The sequence below is a fragment of the Acyrthosiphon pisum genome, chromosome A1, assembly GCF_005508785.2.
Source record: "Acyrthosiphon pisum isolate AL4f chromosome A1, pea_aphid_22Mar2018_4r6ur, whole genome shotgun sequence".
In the NCBI taxonomy this organism is placed as follows: Eukaryota; Metazoa; Arthropoda; class Insecta; order Hemiptera; family Aphididae; genus Acyrthosiphon; species Acyrthosiphon pisum.
Window position 1 is genome coordinate 88,010,652 of NC_042494.1, and position 26,374 is coordinate 88,037,025.

At 25.2% G+C, this 26,374-nt stretch overlaps 1 protein-coding gene across 1 annotated transcript in view; it reads left to right on the forward strand.

Annotated features, from left to right (window-relative positions):
- Window positions 1-26,374, forward strand: part of LOC100158922 (ankyrin repeat and fibronectin type-III domain-containing protein 1) — a 153,934-nt gene that overhangs the window by 11,535 nt on the left and 116,025 nt on the right. The window contains exon 3 of the mRNA XM_016807921.2: window positions 5,677-5,801. Within this exon, the coding sequence (XP_016663410.1) occupies window positions 5,677-5,801 (125 nt within the window). The remainder of the gene's footprint in view (window positions 1-5,676; window positions 5,802-26,374) is intronic.

Sequence of the window (26,374 nt, forward strand, 5' to 3'; positions counted from 1 at the left end):
TCACTTGTTCTATAAATAAAAATGCACAAACAGTCGTGTTAGCTGATACGTAAAAAATAAAAAAAAAGTTGTAGGTATTAGTTTCTATATAGATTTACTACAGAAGTAAAGAAAACATTGTGGTTAAAAGGTATGTCGAAAATATAAAACGAGTAATTGTTCAATATTAATTTGAATTGAACATTTTTTCGTAGTTCGTATACTTTGTATTAATAGTTAAAAACTAAAACCAATTAAAAAATCAAAACGCATTAATTATAATATTATATATTATAAGAGTTCATACCAATAATAATATAATAGCTACCTAGAATAAAAAAAATAAATGTACATTTAATTTAAACAAAAAAAAAACGATCGAGAATTATTATTTGGCTGTAAGTATAATACTTATATTATTTTGTATAATATGAATGTTGAGCTAAGATCGTGTAGTAACTTGCCAATAGTCTTAACCATTATTTTAGCAAATGCATTTACATTTTTTTATTGTTATACGAATATAAATTGTGTGAATAAGCGTTATGTGATATATTTCTGGTGTGAAGTTTAAATTGGATGTTTTGATATATTTTTTTCACAGAATCAAAACTCAATTATTTTATTTACAATAATAAAGTTGAAACAATAATCACTGAACTGTATTCCCAAGAACGTAAAAGAATATTAAAGAATATTACAATAATAATAATATAAATTTATTTTTTGACCAAGTATTTTTGTATCTCACTAATTATATATTTTCTTTGTATAATTGGGATTCCAAACTGTGTTTTTTGTTTTGATTGTATTTGACAATATACGTTTTCAAGCCCGAAAGCTTCTTTTTATGAAAATAATAATTTATTTTCATATTATAAACTTAGTGTTTGGACATATTTTGAATTACATTTAATCCATTATTGTTTCTTTTGATACACATGTATACGAAATTGAAATAAAAAAAGTTTACAATAATAATGTATACATGTCACATGAAATTGTGAAAACACTGCAAAATTTAATAATTTAAAAAATACACTTATTGGAAATTGGAAAGTTATTTTTATTTTCTATCGAAAATACATAGGTACATGTGTATAATATGTATGCAACTAGTGTTGTTTTCTTCATAAAGATGTAATGTACAACTTATTGTCTTTTTTTTTAATACTAATTAACTTCTGTTGTTATTTCAGTTTCTGAACCTTCCTCGTACATAAATATATTTCACTAGTTAAATGCTAGACACTAGTAACCGGTTATCAGTATGTATACTTACATAGGTGCATACCTACCAAAATACGATATTATGTATTGGAAAAGTACTAATTTTCTTTCAGTGATTGAAACACCGTACATGAAATAATTATTAAATATTTTTCTTGGAAAAAATATTTTTACTCAAAAAACCACCTATATATTATAGCAGTGTGTTTGACGACAATTATTTGAGTTGAATGTACCACTGTTAGAGGAGACAATCTGACGCAAAAGTCACGTTTGGAAAGTAAATGTAAAGCAAATGAATTTTATAATTTTGTCACGTTTAAAGACCGAAATGTATGTGTGTATTGAAGAGGGAGATGGCGGGAGAGAGAGAGAGAGAGAGAGAGAGACACACAACACACACACACACACACACACACAGTGATATAGTGGATACACGTGGAAATCAATAGGTTTAATTTAATTACATACAAAAATAGGTAAAATTACGTTTATGCGAATAAGTAGTAGGTATTTATAAATTACATACATATACGTGCACAGTAGTAGTAGGGTAGTTGTACAGTAGCAGTAGACTACATTTTGTGCACTCCACTTTACAGAGGGAGGCCGGTGGTTAATTGCAAACGTGAAAATGGTATAAGGGACGTTCCCGTGTGAATTTGTGTCTAGCGAACATGAACGATAACAATATAACATAACGACAATGGAAATTGTTGTATAATATGCGAAACACAACATAAAGCTATTGTCTGAGATCACTTTTATGGTCGTATGGATTATAATTAATTATTTGTATTGCTATTATTTTGATTTACCTGTTAACAATTAACACATTTTATTTAATTTTACTTCCGTCCTCGATCCGCGATGTTTGCATCTAAATTCGTATTATGAGGTCTATATAATCGTTGAAGTTGGTTATAACTCCCAGAATAATAAAAACTATTGTTTAATTAAACTATAATATAGTATAGTGGCGTCTACAAGTCAGATATTTGAATAAAGCAATATATTATTGTACAGCGTTCAAAGAAATAATTGCATAACATAATATGTTATTTTATCTGCAACTATTGTATAAAATACATAATGAATATTAAATTATTACAGCTGATATAAATAATTTGTCGGTAAAATAATGTAAGATATCTAAAAATATCTGACCACATAACAAAACAGCATAACAAAAAATACAAATATTTATATATATATATATACAATATTGTTATAAATTATGTAATATGCACTTGGAGTGAATAAAACCTCTATAATATTTTATTTTTAGAATATTTAAGCTAGATTAAATTTAGCATTATTGAGAATTATGTGCATCCACAGTTAAATAATATTATGTTTTTGTTATAATGTTCTAGCCTGTGCGTTTTAACCTAACCTCACAGAATTCAACGGGTTGAATGGATCACACAAACCAAACGAAGTTATTAAAATATGTATACATAGGAACTGTTTGCATTCAATTTCTCGTCAGATATCGAATAATAGAGACAAATACGCTGTAATATTTTGTGAACTGTCACACTGTTAAATAAATTAACGGTCGTAACACACACTGGTTGTTAACTTTGGTAAGAACAGTGGAGGGCCGAGGGAGTTGTAACGACGCGATTCTTTTATTAATATTTTTTTTTTATAAGCTTTGTTTTATATTAAAAAAAATAAATCTACGAAATTAGTAGTGTTATATATATATTTACATGATTTTGGACAGGTTTCTTGCAATATTGTTTATCTTCTGTGATCCATCCATTTCAAATACTTTATTTACTCACGCGAGTATTAACTGGTGCGGTCGCTGACATACTAAATTCAATTTAAACTGTTACAAAATCAATTTCTGACGATTAATAGTTTATTTTTTTATTTGTTTCGTTAGGATTTAGAATTTCTGAGAAATTCTTGGCGTTTTATGTACGGCATTTTGTCTGAGGAAAGTTCATTTTCAAAAAAAATGTGTTATACTAATTGTACGAAAATCATGTTCGCTGTCAGCCTTAAAATCCTGTATTACATCACAATTTATTTACAAGCATATACATTAATAATTAATGTTTTAACTTTTTTCTAATTAGAAAACAAATTGTGTCATAGTATAAAGTGAATTAATACAGCAGTTGTTGTTATAATATTATAATATTTACATTATGTTAAAATATTTAACTATTATTTAAATGCAATATTATGTTTGTGAATATTTTAGACCTTAATACCTATCAGTTCCATATGGGTATATCGTATATAGCACATTAATATTTAAAATAAAGTTGGTTTAGAAGTTTTTTAAAATTGAAAAATAAATCATACCAGTGGTGTTTCCAAAGATAGAATGCTTTCTATTTATATTACTTACCGTTGTTCGTCAGAGGTTTCGTCTCTTTACTCTGTGATGGCATCAATAACAGCATACGTGACAAAACTCAAAAACACTTCTAAGTGCACATGATAAAAACATCTACTTTGGCGTGGAATTCAATGAGACATATTTGTTAGTCATTGAAAAATCACTCGGTCAGCTTAAAAATATGTTATACAGAGCAAGTATTAAAGATCGTTGTCTGTTAATTTTTGGTTTTTGAACCTATTGTGTTCGCATAATGTTGAATTTTTTTTTATTATTTTCGTTTCTATTGTGTTGCCTCCTTTGAACACGATATATTAAAGTTGTTTCGATAAACAAGACAATAGTGGCAATAACGATTCAGTTAAGTCACAAGTCGAAACTTTACCATAACACTAAACTTTATGAATAATATAAATCGTAACCATTTTGGTCAATAACATACGAAAAGTTCAACAATATACATTAGTAAGACTGTGGTGTTTTACGTAGATACATTTATTTATATGCCTATTATATTATAACCTATGTGGCTATATATTACTATCTATCGTCGGAAAAATATTTCCATAGGAATTTGGTATATTAATATGTTACTAGGTATTAATTATTAATCAACAAACCTAACCTAACCTTAATTACACAATTATTTTTGACTAACAAACAGATAGAGTAACTAAATTATACTGATATTATACTTGGAAGATAGAGTGGTATTAAAATCACTAAATAATTGCTATCTTAGGCTGTCTTATTATTTTAATGGGTATATACATAGTGTTTAAAAAAAGTTTAAAAGGTGAGCAAACAGATTAGTGGGGCAAGTGGCTTAACCACAAGCAAGAAAATGACGATTATGTTTTTTAATTATTTCAATTAAACGGAACCGCAGTTTTCATGTGGCGTTGAGATTTGGGAATAATTTCCATGCACCAAGTGCATAATTAAAAGCTTTTTATTGCAGCAGTATGATTAGAATTTATTCCTAACTTAAAACATAATATTATAAGAGAAGAAAAAAATCTGGCAAATAGTAATTTATTTATTATTCCGACTAAGATGTGAATCAAAAATGATTTTCTTAGTGTAAACATTTTAATTTACAACAAAATATTATATCATAGATTAACAATATAATAACGAACTATGAACGAGACGATGGCTGTATAATAATATTAAATCAAGATTATTTGTCTAAAGTTAATACAGTTAAACAGTTAGTAGGTGCCAATAACATTGTATTGATTAACGAAATAAATTGACAAATTTAACAAATTAAATTTATCAATTTTTCTACACATGTGTATAAGTGATATAAACTAATCAGAATATTGTTTAAATAAATAATATGTTGATTTAATTTAATAATGATACATTGTAATAAAATAAATAGTTATACAATATATGCCAGACTTACGTTTTATTTTAGTGTACCTAATTGACAAAATTAAATTAATTATTTGACTATACCTTTATTTAGTACGACAATATAATATGTATAAATATTATTGCAATCGTATTGTTTATATTATAATAAATAGTTCAAGTATTTGCTTAAACATCACAGAAAATACTGTATATAATATGCTATACATTACCTTACATAATTTTAAACATTTACATGCACACATTTATATTAATTATTATTCATACGATGTGTATATGCACATATAGGGTGATTCATATTCCCGATAATTCATTCAGTCAACTTTTGTGATTATGTAATACTCATTTTTTTTTTTTTTTTAAATAGGTTCTTATTGGAAATTGATTTATATGGTAATTTGTATGTATGAAATATTTAAATTATTTAATGAATAGCTAAGTTTTCTAATCTTAAAATATTTTTAAATAAGAATCCACTTGTTCAATGTACTGGTATTTTCTGTAAAAATTAATAGTGAAAAATAAAAACCTAAAAATCACTACCTATGAAAAGAAACTATGAAATAAATAAATTCGTTTGCAATAAATGTAATGTGTTAAGTTCTTCCGGACGATAATAAAACCTTTTCCTGTATTCAAAATTACAAAAAAAGTTTTTTAAAAAATGAGTGTAGTATGTTTTAATGAATCACCTTGTATATATAATGTGTTTTTTCCCTCAGAGATAAAGAGGGACCACGTGGACCACAACCACCTCCGCTATTGCGATCGAGTACCTTGCCTGCCATTATTGTACCCGGCCTCAACATTTTACATGCTCAAATTGGACCAAATTCCACACCAAACGGTATAGTTTTTATTTCTTATTTATAAGGTTTAAGTACAATGTAGTGTTTTCACAAGTTCGATGATAGACTCATAAGTTGAAACACTAGCTATAATATAACAATATATTTATATGTATTACATAACCTAAAAGATAAAGAAATAACTTGTAAAAAATTGAAATATCAAATATCAAAAAATGTTGAGAGGTACTTATTGGTATTTTAGTATAATATTATAATATTATATTTTATATTATTATGATAGTTTACTTGCTTAAACACGATACATTTTAGCATTTAAGTAGATATTAGTCGAATTGTACAGCGTTAACTTCTGACACTCATTTACTTTTTCTCTCCTCACAGCAGTCACTGTCAATTTGAGTGAATTTTTTGCATAATTCATACGAACGCGATATAGGTTTTTCATCCACTTAATAAATTGATACAATAAAATATTATGATCACACGGCGGTATGGATAGGCAATTTTGCTACATTAGTGTCATTATTACATTTTTACGGTGCCTCAAAACTATGGCATGTTAAAATATTTAAACTACGATATTAGTAATGTAATAGTGATTGAGCAGTAAGGGTGAGATAAAACTAGTACCTAGACAGGTTGTTCATGTGACAACGTCATTAAAACAACTGTAATCAACACGGTCCCACTATTTTCACTCATTTGCCAGTGGAATGTTTGGTGTTCAAACGATTGACTATTGCAGGACACTCGATATATAATTGAGCCATAATTTCTGACTTCCAAAAAACTGTATATATTATATTAAAGTGCACAATACAAGCAAATTCAAACAATATCGACAACTTTCTCGTCTTTATAATATCGTATTAAAATAATTGCATCAATGTTATTTATGAGCATACTGTTCATACTTAATAATTAATGTGATTAGAAATGTTTAACAATATAGATGATTGTAGTTAAAATTTAAAGCTATTTAAATCTACTGTTGAAATAAATATTTTTCTCTTTATTAGCATTTTGATTTGTTATTATATTTGTCTAATATTTAGAATAATTTTTCAAACATGTAGTTTCTTACCTACTATTTTAATAATTACATTGATTTTTAAAGGAATAATTAAAATTTTTTTTATTTGACTTATGGCTATATTTCGTTAATTAAAATTAATGAATAGTCGGGACATTATTTATTATTTATTTTTTTAGCTTGTACTTTTTTGCTTATTCTGATGTAAAAGTTATTTTATTTTCACTTTTAACTTAACTGATATTGGTTTTTAAACTGTTTTTGATTCGATTTTAGATTTTCAGCGATGCAAAGAATGCTATCAGTTTTACAATGATGTATAAAATGTATTAGATTTCCCCGTAAGCAGTTTTCAAGCAGAAACAGTGCTAAACAGTTACATAATATACGTAGTAAAAATCTACTTTGAAAGGTCGTTCTCCAATTTTTTAGTAACTTCTTTAAGTGTAATGGACACCTATCAAAACTCAAAAATTAGCACACTAAACGTGATTTTTACTGAGCTTTTAACCCTAATTCACTCAGAATTGCGTTTCAAATGAAATAACTTTTACATTTATTATCAATTTCATCCCACTAACCTATCCCCAAGTGAGCGGAGAAAGACGAATGCATGCAGTATTAATGTATGCATCTTGTTCAGTGATATTATTAATTGCAATTGCAACTCTATTTTTTGATACAATAGATTAAAATATGGAAAATCATACCCTTAGAAATTAAACATTGAATTATTGTGTATTTTACTGACAAATTATTTATAATTTATTACTTATTAGTTTTTAATCATTGGAAATCAGGATGACTTATTGCAGAGGATCTAAAAACTTAAAATAATTTAGTTTTTGCTTGATAAATGCGTGCAATAAAATACGGGTTCTATCACCAGTAAAATCAGCCATTATAATAATAATTATACTATCTTCCTTATCATATATGTAACATTTATTATAATAACAGATTAAAGTAACAACTCAAAACGTTTATCCGAGTCCATGACCAATGTTTAATATACTGGATCAATACTGCAGGTTGTTCTGACATCTAACTAATGGTTTGTTGGATTTTGGTAATTTCATTAAACAGTTATTTATAACTACGAACACCTGTGAGTTCGATGGGCTTAAAACTGATCTCTGCTTTTACCGGTACCATGTTATTCTCACATTCATCAATTTGCGATTGTTAGGCGCCGAAACAAAAATAATAGTTTCGCAATCGATTGAGATACATTATTATTAAAAATCCCCTTTTCAGTATTATCAAAGTATTAACCATAGATATTTTTTTTTAAGAATTTTTTCATTTTATAAAATGAATCAGTCAGAATTGTACCTACATATTTTTAAATATTCACTCAATGTATAACTGAAAGTTCTAACCTTATATAATAGTTCGTCGCTTATAAATTAAATAAAAAGTATTTAGTTTTTAAGATTTTTATTTTAATTCGGAAAATATTATTTTTTTTGAAAATCACTAAATATGTTTGTAAATATAAAATACATATCATTTTACTAGTGTAAAATTAAATGATATTTGTTCAGGAACAAAAAAGGTTGTCATTGCATTGTGTTTTTTGTAGTTTTTAAAGTTTAAAGTTACAATATCAAAAATAGTATAATATTGATATAACTACGGATTATTAATGAGGTTAATTTTCATTCAATCTATAAAAATAAAATATGGGACAATACTAGTTTACTAGTTATAAGTATTTAAAGTATAGATGAGTGGAATAGAAAATATATATATGTTTTTATTATTTAAAATAATGAATGTCTTGGGTTAAATGGTTCAACCAGTATATATTACTATTCTAGGTAAGTGATAGAATTAATTATATTTTATTGGTTTAAATTTTTATGAATTAATATAGGTAAATTATATGTAAAAATTAAAAATATATGGTATTGACATATTTGTACACGTTTTACAAGACGTGCCTATAGCTGCATTATATATATCAGCGATGATTTTGTTTCACATACACGCGCGCACACACACACACACACATGTTTATGATGCAAGTTTACATACCGGCATTCTTAAAAATAAAAAATAAAGCAATTGAACATTTTTTTTTTCATTTTCCAATTCAAAAACTTGAAAAGAAACTTTTACATTTACCACGGCTGTCGGATTTGTTTTTATCTTGGCCTAGATTTTGTAGACCCCTGGATGGGTTTTCTACTCTGATATTCTATACGAATTTATTTTATTTTAAAAGATATACAATATATTTTTTGTTATTTTTCTAGAATAGGATTTCATATAATTAATGTTATTATTACGGTAAAAATAAAATGATTGCATATTATTAAAACTACCAAAAAAATAGTTTCCCGAATTATTGATTTTATGAAAAAAACAATATTGCATGATGTTGTTATAAAGATAATAACCAGAAAGATATTTTTTTATAACTTTATTAAAGTTTAGTATCTGTTAATCTATTTAAAAAACAGTCTGATGTTCATGTTTTTAAAATGTATAATACGTACTTCTATTATGTATTCTAAATATATGAATATATGACTATAAAATGTGAAGCAAATAACATAACTTAATATTATAATTTAATTTAATCCATTGATTAATTATTGTTTCAAGATTAATCGTATACTATTCTGTGAACATATTATGCGATTACGATAAATTAATCATAGACTCTCATATTATAGTGACGATAATTTATTTGAAAATGTCCGATACACAATATATTATACCTATATCTTTGTAATCTATATAATTGAAGTATCTACATTAACAATTTAAATACAATGTGAAATGTGCAACGTGCAATGTGCATATTAAATATTATATCATAGTATCTATCTATTAACCCATACATTATGATTATGTTTTCGGTTTAAATGTGCATTTCGGGTATTGTTCACAATATTAGAGTGAAGTGAACAAGATCCGAAACTATTGGATTTATTGAATACATATTAATATTTTTAAACTATTTTTTATTTTGTTTTTAAAATGTTTATTACTTATTTGGTATATGTATTACCTATACTATTATCAATGAATGAATAGAAATTAATTTATTTTAAAAGTATATAATTTTCTATAATTTATTGTAATTAGTTTCCGAAAATAAAAACATATATTCTAGAATTCTAAACATATTACCAGAAAAGGTAATATTTATTTAGTTTCTTAAAATAATCAATAATCAATAGTATTTTTAGAAATTAATAGTAGATGGTAAATTAATTTGATAGATGTGAAAAGGGAGTTGAATTGAGTGCAGAATGCTGGTTTATTATGGCCACATATCGGTACTACTTCATTAAAGTTCTTTAATTAAGATCTCATGGAACAAAGCTTCAATAAATATTGGTAAAACATCTGATCGACATAATATTTTTGCTATTATAGCATCAATTTAGAAATTCACAGCGACTAAAATAAATGTTCGGCACGTTAACAATTATTTATAGAAAGCTATTCTATAATCAGAGGGTAAGGAAGCTTCAAAAGAGCCAATCATGCAGATATTTTTGATGGAAACGAATAATTTATTGCAAAACATGGTCTGAAGCCTGAAGGTTTTATATAAGATTCGTACAGTTGATGAAGAATAGAGGCCACTATAACATTAAAAGATCACCATAAAGAGAAAATGCTTGAAAATTGTCTTTCATCGATCTAATTTCAAATTGAAGTTGTGAATAAATTAATATACTGAATACGAATCTGAATAAATTCAACAAAATATTTTATTATACTTTCACAGAATAATATGTTAATCATAATTTTATGAACAATATTTTATATCATTATATTATAATATTATTGTTCAGTGAATTGATCGATATATAGGTATATTTTTTTAAAATAATAATTAAGTAAAAGTATTTTTATTTATTTATTTTTGAACGCGAGAAGATTTAATAATTAATAGTTGTGCTTTTTGACAATGTATGGATATTTGTTTCAAGGTAAGAAGCTATGTGTGAATCTGGTGAAGTTGGCCTAATAGCACTACACATTTTAACCAAATGGCCAATTATGTAGGTATGAAAACAATCATCAGAGTCTCCAACTCTACATAGGCACCAGTGCACCACCTAAATATCTCCCTTGGACCCAACAAGGGCCACATAAAAATTTCAATTTTTGTTAAGCTTATCAACCAGTTTGATAAAATTCGAAAAAAATTCTTTTATTTTTAATTTATTTAGCTACTAAATGAATAATATTGTTTGTTTTGTTTGATTTAATTTATTTAAATAGTCTGTTGAAAATCAAAGAGGTAATTTTCACTGTAATAACAGGTAAAAAAAACAATTTTTTAAATTGAATTGGGTATATTGGTAATCTATTTTTTCAGAAATAATAGAATATCTCAGGATATATATGTATCAATATATGGTTGTTTCTATCAATGATCTGGCCAACTTTAAGGAGTTTAAAACCAATTTAATTTAAACGTATATTATATTGTATTATAAATAATTCCGGTTTGAGATGAGAATACATATATAGTGTCGAAAAATTGATAAACTCAACCTATTAGGCCCATGGAAAATAATGGTTAATAAAAATGTTTAAAGAAATAACGTGTATGCCTGTGAAAATAGGTAATACAAATAATTATAACTAGGTTAAATAAATAATTTAATAATATTTTATGATCAAACTTACGTTTATCTATCCAATATAAAATAACTGATTAACGTGTTTAAATTGCATAATGAATATAAAAAAGACTTTATGGGGAAAAGGTATATACGTTGAGTAAACTTTATTAAAATTGTTTCAATAAATAAATGTCTTATGAATGTACTAGGAAAATGTATAGGTACTTATTAAAAAACGCGTTTCCAGAAACATATTGAACATTCCAGTGTTTAGTTCTACTTATGTAGCAATTCCCTTTTTTTATGTTCTAAAATTTTAAACCTGAAATAGGTATGTGTATAATATTATAATACCATCACTGTAGACTGTACAGCGCAGAGTCAATATATTTTTATGATAATTTATTATACATAAATTAAGAAATTCATATTGATTTTAGGGTATGTGTGTATACTTACGTATACTATATTACTTTAATACTTTAAATACTGAGCAAATAATTTAACGAAAGACACTGGTTATATCAAAAAAACCATAAATGTTTTTTAAAATATTTTGTTTACACAAGTTAAGTCTTTAAGAATTAAAATACGACATTTTCCTAAAAAAATGTATTTTACTTTTTTTTATCAATTAATTATAAATATGTGTATACTTTATAATTTAACTTATAAACTCTTAAAAACCTAAAAACTGTAAAATTATCTGTTTTTCATCTAGGTAAAAAGGAAGTTATCTTGTCTTTTATCTAGATACTTTATTTATTCAATTATCTGTTATTTTCAACACATTATCTGTTATTTTATAAAGATAATTTTAAAGTTATCTGTGCAATACACTGATTATTGCTATTAGTTTGATAATATATTGAGAATTGATCACCTTGTGTAACTCTAAGGAATTCCCTAACTGTGGTTTCCGAGGAGTAAAGTAAAGAGATTTTTCTGTAAACAAAATATATAAATTATAGATAGATAACAAAAATATATTTCGTAACTTTACGTTTGATTATATTGTTTATTTGGTTGGTTAGAACTTGGAATAAAAAAATTTGTCTTTCAAATAAAAATCAGTCAAAATAAAGGCACACGTGCAAATGTGCAATATAATGCATTCACAATAAATTACTTGGGTACTAACATTAATATCGGATACAGGAACCACTAAACTTTGTAAGACTATTAAAATATATTTTATCGAAATTAAATCATTTTTAATTTTCGGTGTATGATGGTTAGAACAATTGGACCATTTTTAAAGAGCTCAGTATTAGCAATATCGCAATTGAATTTTCATGGGATTGCCTAATACCTAGTGAGTGCAAAGTAAACGATCGTAAGGTTATGGGTACACGTCTGTTCTGTATTTCTGTCTAGTGCAACTGTAGTAGTTCTCGCATGCACCTGTGCATAACAATATATATTTTACTTTATGTTTGATTATATACTGTTTATTTGGTTGGTTAGAACTTGGAATAAGAAAAACCGTCTTTAGAGTAATAAGCAATAACCATGTACTGAAACAAAATGATAATATTTACAGATATTATTATACCCTATTTAAAATTTAAAGCTTCACCGAGCTTACTTATTGGATGGCGGAAAAATATGATTATAATAGCTACTGCTATGCACAGAGTTAGATTTTCATAAAACTATTATTATATAGACAACGTGATAACAATATTAATTAAGTTTGTTCTAATCTTTAATTACTTTTTTTTTGTATTAAGAAATGTTATTATGTCATAAAAATAGAGTATTTATGTGGTCAAAACCGTGCATTTTCCATGTTAACGATCGTTTATCTGAAAAAAAAAATAATTGTTTTCACGTTCAAAATGAAAAAGTCAAAATCCTTATTAAAAGGCCACGCATACAAAAAAAAAACAATATGAAATGTCTTCTACTTATCTTGGAAAAGAGACTAGTAAATTAAAGTCTGTTTTCAAAATTAAAATTAAACATCTGAAACAATGTTTTATACATTTAATTAGTTTTCGGTACTTTTTATAATTTAATATAGTCGTGCTAGAGAGAAAATGTTTGTGTGCTCAGTCAGTAACACATTATGCGCAGGTGCGTGTGAAAACTACTATAGTTGCACAAGTGCGACAAGGGACGGAAATACAGCACAGACTAGTACCAACATATCATAACCTTACGATTGTATACTTTGCATCACACTCGGCAATCCCGGGAAAGTTTAATTGTTGCAATATTTCTAATATTGAACTCATTAAAAAAGGACCACATCCGACATTTATAGTAACCATTATACATCCCAAACTAAAAATGATTAAAGTTCAATACATTATATTTTAATGATTAAATATTAATAGTCTAACAACGTTTAGTAGTGGTCTCTATAAGTCGAGAATAATTATAGTAAGTAATAATATTGAGAATACGTTATTGCGTAACTTGAATTCTGATTGAATGATTTCCTACTATTATAATATATTATACATTTATTATACATTTATACCTGATAAGTGATAAGTAATGAAAAGAGTCGTGAGTAAATGAATGCACTTGGCACTGTACATATTTTGCTAACAATTCACCGACTACAATGTTATCATTACCATTAAGAGGTATTGGGAAAAATAATTGAAAAATCAAAGTTCTGTGGGAAATTAAACAATATATTAGTATATTACCAGTTAAAACGTGTACTTAACATTTAAAGGCATTTCTCTATTATTTATCACAAAATTATTATTTAAATTTCAACGTCGGTGTTTAAAATGATTTCATTAAGTTAAACGTCATTCGATGTGGGTTGAATATAATTTATTACTCTATAATGCCATAGTGTTTTTATAAACTGGAGTTGTTTTTTTTTTACTTCTAAGTAAGTCAACGAAAACTTATAAACCAGCGTAATTAAATTATCTTATGGATGAATGAAACATTTTAATGAGGTCATAACAAGTGATAGAAATAAAGTAAAAAATATATTTATCACATTTATCTTTCAATGTTGTCAATTATTCGCACTGGTCAATCGTAGTATATACTTATTTATTAACTAATGATTAGTCTTTTGTGGCAGATAATAGTAATATATAGTATAGAAGAAGAACAATAATACAAATTTAATTGTAGAATGATGAGATCCCGAAATAACCCTATTAAACACCAGATTTAGCCCAACACCAAACATGTTCATAAAATAATATATATCTTAAATTTACGATTTTTGGAATTTTGAACATACGTAAAGACAATATTTTCAAATTCCCGAGATTTGATATAGTACTTAAGGATTGTTCTGCGATGATACGAATTTCTGTTTTTCAAATGAGAACTCCCTTTTTTAAATGTAAATTTATTTAATGAATAATTTTTTTGAATATTTTTATGTATTTAATTCAAAATTCAAACAAGGGGTGTTCTCATTTGAAAAAAACAAAAGTTTCTATCACCGCATGGCACTCGTTAAGTAATACAAAAAACCCAAGAGTTTTAAAATATGATCTTTAAGTTTGTTTAAACAAAGGAAACAATGGGGGCGAGCATGTTTGTTGAATCATCCTGTATGTAATAAAAGCAAACTAATTGAGATGGACTAGAGGGAACATTTTTTATAGTGTCCATATAAAGTTAATATATAATATATAAGGATTTTTTTTTATCAAAATATATTTCCTTATATGTATGCACCTTAATATGTATCTATGACATTAAAATACTTTTGTTTAAAATAATTAAATATTTTGCTTAGTAAAACGATAAATCATATTATATTATATTTTCATATATTTATGTATTGTTTATTATAAAAAATATTTTTAAAATAAATGTTTTAATAAGTATAATTTTAATGTTGATTTCCAACTTTTGGAAATTTTGTTCTTGTAATTTAAATTCCATAGGTAAAAGGATAATAACATAGTAATTTAAATTACAATTTTTATTTTTGAACTTCAATTTTATGAATTAATGTTGTACAATTATTAATTTTTGTTTGCTATAAATAGGTACATTATTTTTGAAACAAGGTACTAGCTGAATTGGTATTTATAAATTAACTTGCAATAACTTTAAACTATTCGTCTTTATATTAATAGTTGAATTCAAAAGTTGATCGGCTGTAAATGCTGGTTTTTAATTACTTGTTCAGTCGCACATTTTGGTTGTATTATTCGTCAGATTTGAGTGTTCTATTACAGTTTATACTTTTATGATGATTATGACAATATTATAATTATAATATTGACTTTCAATAAAGTTTATAATTTCATAAGAAAAAGCCAAATTAAAAGTGTCAATATATTACTTATCGAATTCCATCTAATTAATAAACTCTAGAAATGAATTTTTCTAATCATTATTTTTTTTTCTTTTTATTATTGTGTTAATGTATTAATTGTTATAATAATTACTATTTTCTTTATTAGGTTCGACCCATTTATATATATAAATAACTGACAATTTTTAAATAATTTAAAACATTTCTTTTTTAAAATCATTTAATCAATTAATAAAAATGTTTATATGTAATGCATATATTTTAAAAGTAGATAATAAACTTGATTTATAACCTAACCTATTATTTATTTTTTCGTTTGCTGTGTATGTTCAATTTAAACTTTATTTTCTTAAAGTAAATTGGTAATGTGTAGGCTTAATGAACGCGTAATTGATGTATATATATTATTATTTAGTTGGATTTACCAAATAATATACCATTATAAATACTATTATTTTGGTATTTACACTTTCATTCAACTAACGTTAAATTTAAATATAAAATATGGACAGCGTTCAGTATAAATTTGCACTACGAAATAATAATACTTACTATAAAATATTATTATTAATACAATTAAAATTATTCAAGAATGTCTTTTTTTATATATTTTATAAAATAAACACTTAGATAGATATAAAAAAAGTGCTAAGTATAAACTAAATTATAATTCTAAAAGCTTTTTTCATTTCTCTCGAGTTTATCATTTGTTCAGCCAACTTTTTCCAAAATGGTTATAATATCTTTTGTTTGAATAAATATAAATATTTATAGTTAATTAATATATTTGATTTTTTTCATTAATAACCCAAATTATCATTATATTTTATCAGAATATTTAAATTTTCACAATTTTATCATTAACTACTATTTATTTATTTTGGGATGTTGTAAACCAGTGACGGATTTAAGGGGGGCCATAGAGGGCTGGCCCATCTATTGGCCTAGCATCTAGGTTAATAAATTTGGCTGTTTTTATATATTTGTGTCGTAAAACTTGCACAATAGGCCCCCAAAAGAATTTTAGATCTGCCACTGTTGTAAACTATTTAATTTTAGAATCGAACCAAATATTTAATAGTTCGAATAACAAATTAAATCATAATTCTAAATACTATGGTTGATTGAACGATACAATATTATTATTAATTATTTTATTAGATACCTGATAAGTTTTTTGAATAATATACATTTTATTTTGTTTATTTAAAGTTCGGCTCTAAAAAGATTCTTTAAATTAAAAAAAAAAATTGAATTTTGTTAATTTGTATTTCTTAGTTATTTTTTTTTTATACAACAGACATACGTCTGTGTAATACATAATACAATTTTTTCTTAATACATAGATCAAATATCAAACAGAAGTTATGTACGAAACATATTTTATAAGCCACTTAATTAGTCAGTTGTTACATAAATCATACGAAAAATAAGTTAAGAAAATATAATAACAATTTATTTTACTGCCTGAATAATCCAGTGTAATACCAAGAGATACCAAAATATTTACTCACTAATTATATAAAATAATTTTTTCGAAAACTGTGAGATATAAAATAGGTTTTTATAGCGAATATTATGTTTATTGATTTTGTTGTTAATTTGGCTAAGTATAGAAATGTGTCGTCGATGATTTATTATTAAGTAGGTAGTTGTTTTATGCAGAAAAGTTGTACATGATGGATTTCTTCTATATTTTAAGGAATTACGCTTTAAATATTCAAACGTATCATAATAACCAGCGTGATAAGATCAATTAAAATACATTTTGAAACAATCAAAAATAACAACTTTATTTTGGATTTCTTCAATTTTGGGCATATTGAATATAGTAATCAATACTATAATATGTACCTCATATTATAATTCAGATTTATTTTATGCTTGGTAACAAATTATCTATATGTTAAGACTTTTTAGTGTGGATGGATCGTTAATATTTGAGTGATTGTGCTTTACCATGCAAAGGTTAAGTTAGAGCTTTTGTCTTAACAGAAAAAAATAAACAATCAAAGATATAAAAGTTTAGTGTCAAAAATTATTTCTAGATTTTTGATTTGAAAAGATCGAAATAAATAATAGCGTAACCCAAAATATTACTAAAATTAATACGTCTACATTTTTTCTGAAAGGAGATGTATTTTTAACATTAATAGATAATATAAAATTTTAAATACATCAGTGGACAATACTGTGAATAGCAAAGAATAGCAAAATTTAATTTATTTTCAGAATTTTGCATTTTCTTAATTATTAGAAAGATGTATTGAAAAAACAATCATAATACATCAATTTTATAAAAGTGAAGAAAAAGTGAATAGAAACACGTAAAATTATTAAGATTGAATTTGAAATAAAAATTTTATTTTTAAAAATTTTACATATTTAAGTTAAGAAAGAATTAAACCAAGATAATAAAGGCGTAAATATCAGCAAAACTAATTGTTTTAAGTTTATTAATTAAGAATTGAGGGGTTAATCTATAAAAATCTTTTTCAAAAAATACTAAAAAATACCTACTGTTACAACTTAAACAGGTTATCAGTCTGATGGATATTGGATTAAAAGTTAAAAATAAAAGGTTAAAAATAGAGTAAATTAATAATAACCGATGAATTGCTGAATAAATAATGTTATTCAGGGTCCAAGCGTTAAAATTAAATAGGGGTAAGTTTGAAATTTAGAATTTCAGGAAATATTCTTAAAGGATAAAAATTATGAATATAGGTTTCGTGACAATTCGACACTTAAGATCACCCTTTTTGAAAATTGGATTGATATTTTATGTAATATGTAGATTTCCGAAAAGAGGGAAAACGCTATTATTAAATAAGTATTAAAAACAAAAGTATCAGTGGGTGAAAGAATAAATCTTCAGGCATTCAAGAATTGAAGAATATGGGCGATAGGAAAGACCAATACAAGTTTTTTAATTTAGTCTATTTAATTTATGTAATTCATTAATTAATTTGATTTATTAATAGGTTCAATGAACTAAAATACGATATTATAATGTTTAACATTAGCTGGAATAAACAATTTTTTTTAAAAATAGACACGAAATAACGTCTAAATAAATAAACAATACTTTGACTGTCATTAGAAGTTCCACATTAAAGCGAACAATATTGACTGGGTTTTAATTGTATTGATCTTTTAACCTTCTGTGATTACATTTGATAATTATTTTAACTACAAAGTGTACATTCAGCTCAAATATTAGAAAATTTCAAATAATTAGCATATAATTTAGTATTTTTAATTATAGCAGTGAGATCCTTCCGTGTAAGACGAAACTTTAATTAATGTTAGGATTTGAATATGGATAAGATTTTCCTTTGATACGAAAAACAGAATCTTATAGGTCTTGGCTTAATAGATGCAAAAGAGAGATATCCAAGGTGAGAGACTGTAAGTTGACTGTAATTGTATTTCAAAAAACTTTAAAACATCTTTAACGGTGGTTGCATCTTTTACAGAGTTATTAAATAGTACCTAACTTATTTTATTATTTATCTTTTCTATCCTTTAACTCAGCAATTAGTTCAATGTTGATGGTATCTTAGAGATAGAATTCTGAGCTACCTATCGCGTTAATTTTCTCCTCAATAGTTGTTACTTTCAAATTCGAAAACTCATTTTTACTGGATAGAGTATACTTATATCCACTGAAAATTAACTGAAAGAACTGGTTAGTTCGTTAAGTTTTTTAGCAAACGACTACGTGGTTCAGAAAGAAAACGAATAGATACAACGAGTTAATTTTGAGATGATTACATGTAATTTACAGATTTAATTAGTAACTCAATGTTCCATTTCATACTGTTATTTGGTCTCGGAGATCAGGATTTGTTTATTCTAGTTTAATTCTCATTTCTGATTCGTACATTTTGTAAGTCGTACATTATATTTATCGATTTAAGTACAATAGTGGTAAAATATGAAATTAGGAATACAAATACCTTAATATAACTTTTCTAGAGATTTAAAATTGTAATTTTATACAAGCAAATATAGATTATAGTTAATGAACCATGTACGAAATAATTTAATAGAAATATTTTTGTAATTTGGTCATTCATATTTCGTTGATTAATTTATTCATGTTATGAATATATGAAATTTTATATACGTAACTCTCCATGTTCTCATAATATCTCTTGATTAGCAATCGATACATTATTTTTATCCTCAAGGAGACAGTGCGTTTTTAAATTATATACCAAATGAATTCAATATTGAAATGAAATTGCTATTAAAACTGAAACCCTAGAATAATAATAATAATTTTTGAGATCACATCACGTGTACATCTTATAACTTAAAGTTTTATTGAAGTCGTTGAGTTTTATCACTTGTTGTTGTTCTCGTATTTTATTACAAACATTTAAAGAGTAAATTAAACTTTAAATCACTTTATTAAAAATTGTTTAAATTTACTAAGAGATTATAAATATTTGATTTCTTCTTTTTACAAAGTATTAAGACCGCAACTAAAAATTAAATTTGTATTATAGAAATTTGTAATGAAAATAAAAGACTTTGGTAAAACGTCATATTAAATAAAATAAAATAATTTATTTGTTCAAACAATTAAAGGTTTTTTAAATGCCTATTGCATTAGTAGAAGTAATTTAGTAATAATATAATTTACATTTAATAATAGTTTCTATAAAATAAATACCTTGTACCTAGGTATTTTGTTGATAAATTGTTTCTAAATTTGTACGTTGTAACTAACATCACATAGGTTAATAGTATTTTTAATAATATCATACTTATAATAATATGTATCTTTATATTTATTTTAATAGGGCCCATTATTCACATATTTTAATGCATATTTTATGATGACAAGTTAGAAATTTCTTAGACTTACAACTAATAGGTTGATAAAAGTAAAATTTTGATTTGAATGATAGATAACTTAAAGTTCCATATTTTTTGATCAAGGAAGTGAAACGAATACACAGGAAAAATTATATATGATTCATTGGTGCTTATAAAAAAATATAATAAAATTATTTATAATAGTCAATAGACTACGTCGCGATTGCTTCTTTATTATGGATAAACCTCTTTCCAATAAATTTCATAGGAGCCAGGAGGCCAATAATTTTAATAGGTTTAATCCGCTTAAAGAAGTCCAATAAAAGTAGGAATTTTATTTTTAGTTCTATTGAAATATTTATAAAATCCGTATATTCTAGGTATGTATTTTTTTATCATTATCAATGATTTAAGTAACGTATATATTTTATGCTAAGGAATAATAAATTGTATGTACATTTTTTTAAATGAGCGTAAAAGTCGACATTTTATAGTAAGAATAACTTGAAATATTGTTTTTATTTTTTAATTACTTTTAATGGAGAAAACATTAATTTATTAATAATTTATAATTTTATTCTAGATATAAAATAATGATTGTTTAATAAGGCTCATTGCTTGTTTTAAAATCGAAACAATACAATTAATTGCTTAAAATGGTTTATGATTTAATGACCATCACTTTTTTATTTAAAATACTTATGAAGTATAATCTATTGTAATGTTTTTATTTATTCTTATAATGTTGATAAAATACATATTATATCGTTTGATGGTTTATATAGCGATATAGGTACCTATATACTAAGTATACTTCAAAATCAAGTAGGTATTACTTTTCTATATTTACGTAACTAATTTATTATTTACCTATGGATATCTGGAAACCTTTGATATATTCCTTTGACCAAAATTAAGGTTATTACCTATAACGGGTACCAAGAAGTATACATAAAACCTTTTAAATGGCATTATGGACAGATTTAGCTTAAAAATATATGAAATACATAAAGTTATAGTACGGAATATCTATAATACATAAGCCAGCTTTTAACTACTGTGTGATATGATGCTATTTATGAAAATATAAATCGTATTAAGTCTAATTTTTATACCGATAGACTATGATTTTTACACAACATTAAAAAAATTTAACAATTTTTTTCAATATTTTTCAACTCATGAGCAAATTACAAAATTTTCAATTTTGTCAATACATCTATATTAAATTTGATATAACTATAAAACGTATTTACAGAGGTGTAAAAAAAGGGCTTAAATTTAACGTATATAAATTTAAAGGTTTCATTTTATTCAACAAAATATACATTAAACTATATGTTTTCGTTACTTCAATATTTTATTTTATTATCATTTAATATCCAGAATATTTTTATATTAGATCATTTTATTGTAAATGTTTAAGTTATTGGTATAAATGTATATACTTTTCCTTAGTAGTACTTAAGTACCTACGCGAACATTTAATGACCGTAATATTATGTTTTCTTTCAGTATTAGAAAATCTGGAATTATATATATATCAATTTAATTAAATACATTTTTAGCAAAAATAAAAATAATAATTTACTCATATACCGTGTTAGGGTGTTAATGGTATTTAGCACATTATATAAGCCACAAGAACATGAAATGTGGATTTTTAGTGTATTGTGAATGGAATTTGATATTGTTGTAAAACCATAGCTAACCCAAATTAATTTTGATTTAAAAAAAGGTTGGTATTTAAATGACATAGGTATTGATTTTCGATTTATATGCTTTTAGGGATTATATCGACTAAGAATTGTTACAGAGATAGGTTCAATATAATGTATTGAATATTATAATAAAATTGTTAGCGTAATTCTCAATTCATAAATTTGTATTATTATTTTTTATTTAATACTGAATTGAAACTATGTGTATTATTTTATTTACATATGACATAAACTTATAGAACCTATCTATACTTAACACGGATACGAGTTAATAAATGACTTTTCAATCGTAAATCAGATAGTAATACAATAGTGTTTTATATAGTTATATAAAAAAAGTGATATAACACGTGCAATAGACAATTGTTGACTAATCAACAATTACAACATTTTGTGTTTTACTTATTATAATTAATGTTTTTAGTAGTATCCGTGTACCGTGTACCTACGCAACAACATATTTAGAAAATCAGTTAGCCTGTTAAATATTTAACTAATTATATCCATTTATAAATACGCCGTAGTGTGTATACTAACTATGTAAACGATTGAATTATTAAACTGTTGTCACCTCTGGGCCATGCAAAAAGTTTTATACAACCTCCGGGAGTTGTATTTTTTTTGTTTTTGGATAGGTACCGAACATTGTGTTTCATACACATTCGTGTTCTGTATATTATACAATATTATACGATACGGCGTTAGTATATTATTACCATATTATATATACCTATAAATATTATTTGTGATAATCCTGCAGCTGACAAGACGACTCTTCCATATTGTGTGTTTTTTTCACCAACTTTTATTTTATAGTGAGAAAAAATACGGTAGATCATAATAATAAAAAAAAATAGTGTAAAACAACCAGGTTCCACTGGAAATAAAATTTGAACACAAAATCGATACTTTCACCTGCATATCCTCCTAATACCTATATATATCAATCAAATTTTATACACATTTCGATGGTAGTTAGAAAAAAAAAATAGAAAACAAATAATCGTATTATTTATTTGCCATTCAAAAAGCAATTCGAAAACTGAACGGAATTAATTTTAAATCAGTAACCGATGCCTCTAGTGGTTATAAGTGTATTTTTTTTTTCATACAGTTGTTCGAATATAATGTTACAAAATGTATAATGCCTTGGTCACATAATAATAATTTTCCTCTACGTTTACTTTCTTTACTTTCTGAGTATGTGTGATACCTCCTCCGATTATCATTCTAGAATGGAGTAGTTCGAACTTCGAACGTGTAGTCTAAAAAGATGGCCTACCTATCAATTTATAAATCACATTTTTTTTCTTCAGCTATTGAGATTCGAAAATACTTATTTCGTTGTTAAAACTCCAATCATTATAATAAAAGTAGCATAAAAAATTAGTTATTTCACATGGGGGTCGTTTATTATTTTATAAAGATTTATGGAAAAAAAACTGCCATCGAATTCAAATATAAATTTTGTTTAATTCATAGTGTAGAGCAGAGGTGGCCAATCTGCGGCTCATTTAATACTATTGAATGGCACACTAGTGTCAAATAAAATTACATATAATTTTTAAATATTTTTATAACTAATTAATATTAATGTAATAAAACACAAAAATTATTGTATCAAAATAACATTAATAATGTTATGTAATATAACATATTATTTGATTACAATCTATAATAAAGTCAGTCGTAATAATCACCGTGCTCATTTTTAAGGCACATTTTCAATTTTTTTTGTGTTTGGCACAATGTATTTTAAAAAGTTGCAGGCCACCCCTGGTATATAGAGCGTGTTATTGTTTTCTCCTTGTCTTTAAAAAATATTTTATTTTATTTTAACGAAAGAAACTATGGTTGATACATTGAACTTTATATTAAATATAATATGATGTACTTTTAATAAAGTATTTACGACTCTTAGTAATGGAAAACCTTGCATTAAATATTTTTGATTGGAATTACCTTACGAATAGAAATAAATGTAATATCTATATCACTAACCACTAACCACTAGCTGTTTACTGCGTTAATCGACTCAAATATTTATTCATTGTTCTGTATAAAATATTTTATGATTGCTATGCGCTTTTTCTGCTTATTCGGACTCATATTATAATTTGTTTTTCAACTATAACTTCAGAAGTTGTTTCGTAAAATCATCAGTAAAATGGAAATTCATTGAAATTGTAATATGTTACACAAAGTGTGGGCGATAAAAATAATAAATAATTATAACATAATAATTAATAAATAAAAAATTATATGGACGCTGGAAGTAATTTATATGCTCTATGTGGGATGTATTATATGGTCAGAATAATCCTAAATTAATAATGAATATTATGTATGAACCAAATATATAATTATATATATTTTAATATTGTTGATTTGAAGTATTATATGTCCAATAATACATAATTGAGATTGCAAGAAAGGTGGGCAGGCTTAATTATTTACGTACAGCATACACTGTTTAAATGTTGTGCATTTTAAACATAATATATTATTACGAATTCGAATAAAAATGCTTCATAGGGTCTATACGAAATTGATCAAATATTATATTGTGTATTAGAATATATGCGTAATGAAATTAAAAATAGATTATATTAATAATTATAATATTATAATTTATATTTTTTTATAATAATGTAAATTTATCTGAACTATTAGATATAGATACATAAAATTCAGCTCAAACTACGAAATTTCCAATCCATATATAATCGCAGTTTCATCAAAAAAACATGTACCTAAAAGATATCTTAAATAATATGAGTTAAAACGAATTCTTTGATGAAATAAATGGAAATATTTTTAAAAAAGTGTATGTTTAATTTTTTGAAACTTGTATGAGAAAAATCATGACTAAACAACCGTTCTAATCAATATATTTAGACGATATTAAAATTAAGTTTGACAAATATTTGTAACAAAAAATTTAGAAAACTTTATTATTTAATTAATATTTAATAATACTTTATAATATAATGTAGTAAAATTATATAATAATTATAATATAATGTAATGTAGTATACCTATTATATTTAATACAATTTACTAAGTTTGCCTAATTTCATAGTTGCATAAGACGTCTAAAAAACATACATTTTGAGTAGGTATATTATCGATTTCAGCACAACTAATCGGATATTTATTCAAGTTATAATTAATTACTGTCAACGACCATAATATTATTACGTTTATAATAATTAATAATTATACCATAAAATGTATTGTTGTGTCAACCATAGATCATAATTCACAATATCATAAGTTATATCCAAAGTTTTGCAGTGGGGTAAAACGACAATATTTCGAAAATAAACCATTAAGAGGACGTTACATGGCCTACACGGCCATTTATTGTCTCAGTCTTATAAGTGCGTAACATCGCAAATTTACGCACTGCAGATAACGTTTAGCTCCGTTAGTTTAAAAATTAGAGTGAATCGATCATTTATGAAACTTAATGTAAAGAAAATTATCTGTGTTTGTATGCGGATTTTTTGCGATGGTTCAATTTTTTAGCAAGTTATGCGTAAACAATATAGCGTAAATTAAAAATGCTCATAACTCACTTAGAAACATTTTAATAACAGAAATTACTCATTAGATACATCAACATTTTTAAGAAAATCATTCACCGAATAATTAACAGTAAAAAAAGGAGGTAACATTAGAAAAATAAAAATTTGTATTGCCGCAGGACACACCGCTTAGTTCTTAAGTAGTATAAAAATTATCAGGAATTTTAAAATATGGTCTTTAGGTAGGTATATTTAAAAATTCTAAAAAATCAGAAATTGAATAAAATATGTACTATTTGAAGGAAAAATTGGGGTGAACATGCTTAAAAATCCCTTTGTATAGTTACTTTGTACTTATGGCACAAATGTCTTTGAAGGAAAATAAAAGGCAATCCTAACAGGAACCATTGATCCAAATGGGAAGTGCTGTTATGTTCCTATGTTCCTGGGAAGGTCTGAGACTCTTCCAATTAGGATTTCGGTGTCCGTGTTCCGACCATCTACACTCTACAGTATCCTACAACGTTCCTATTAGTTTTTCCTCTACGGGCACATACTAGTTGCCATCCGAAGTCACAAAGGTCGATAATTTTTATACAAGTTGCCTCTCGGCGTACTCTGGATATTGATACAACGAA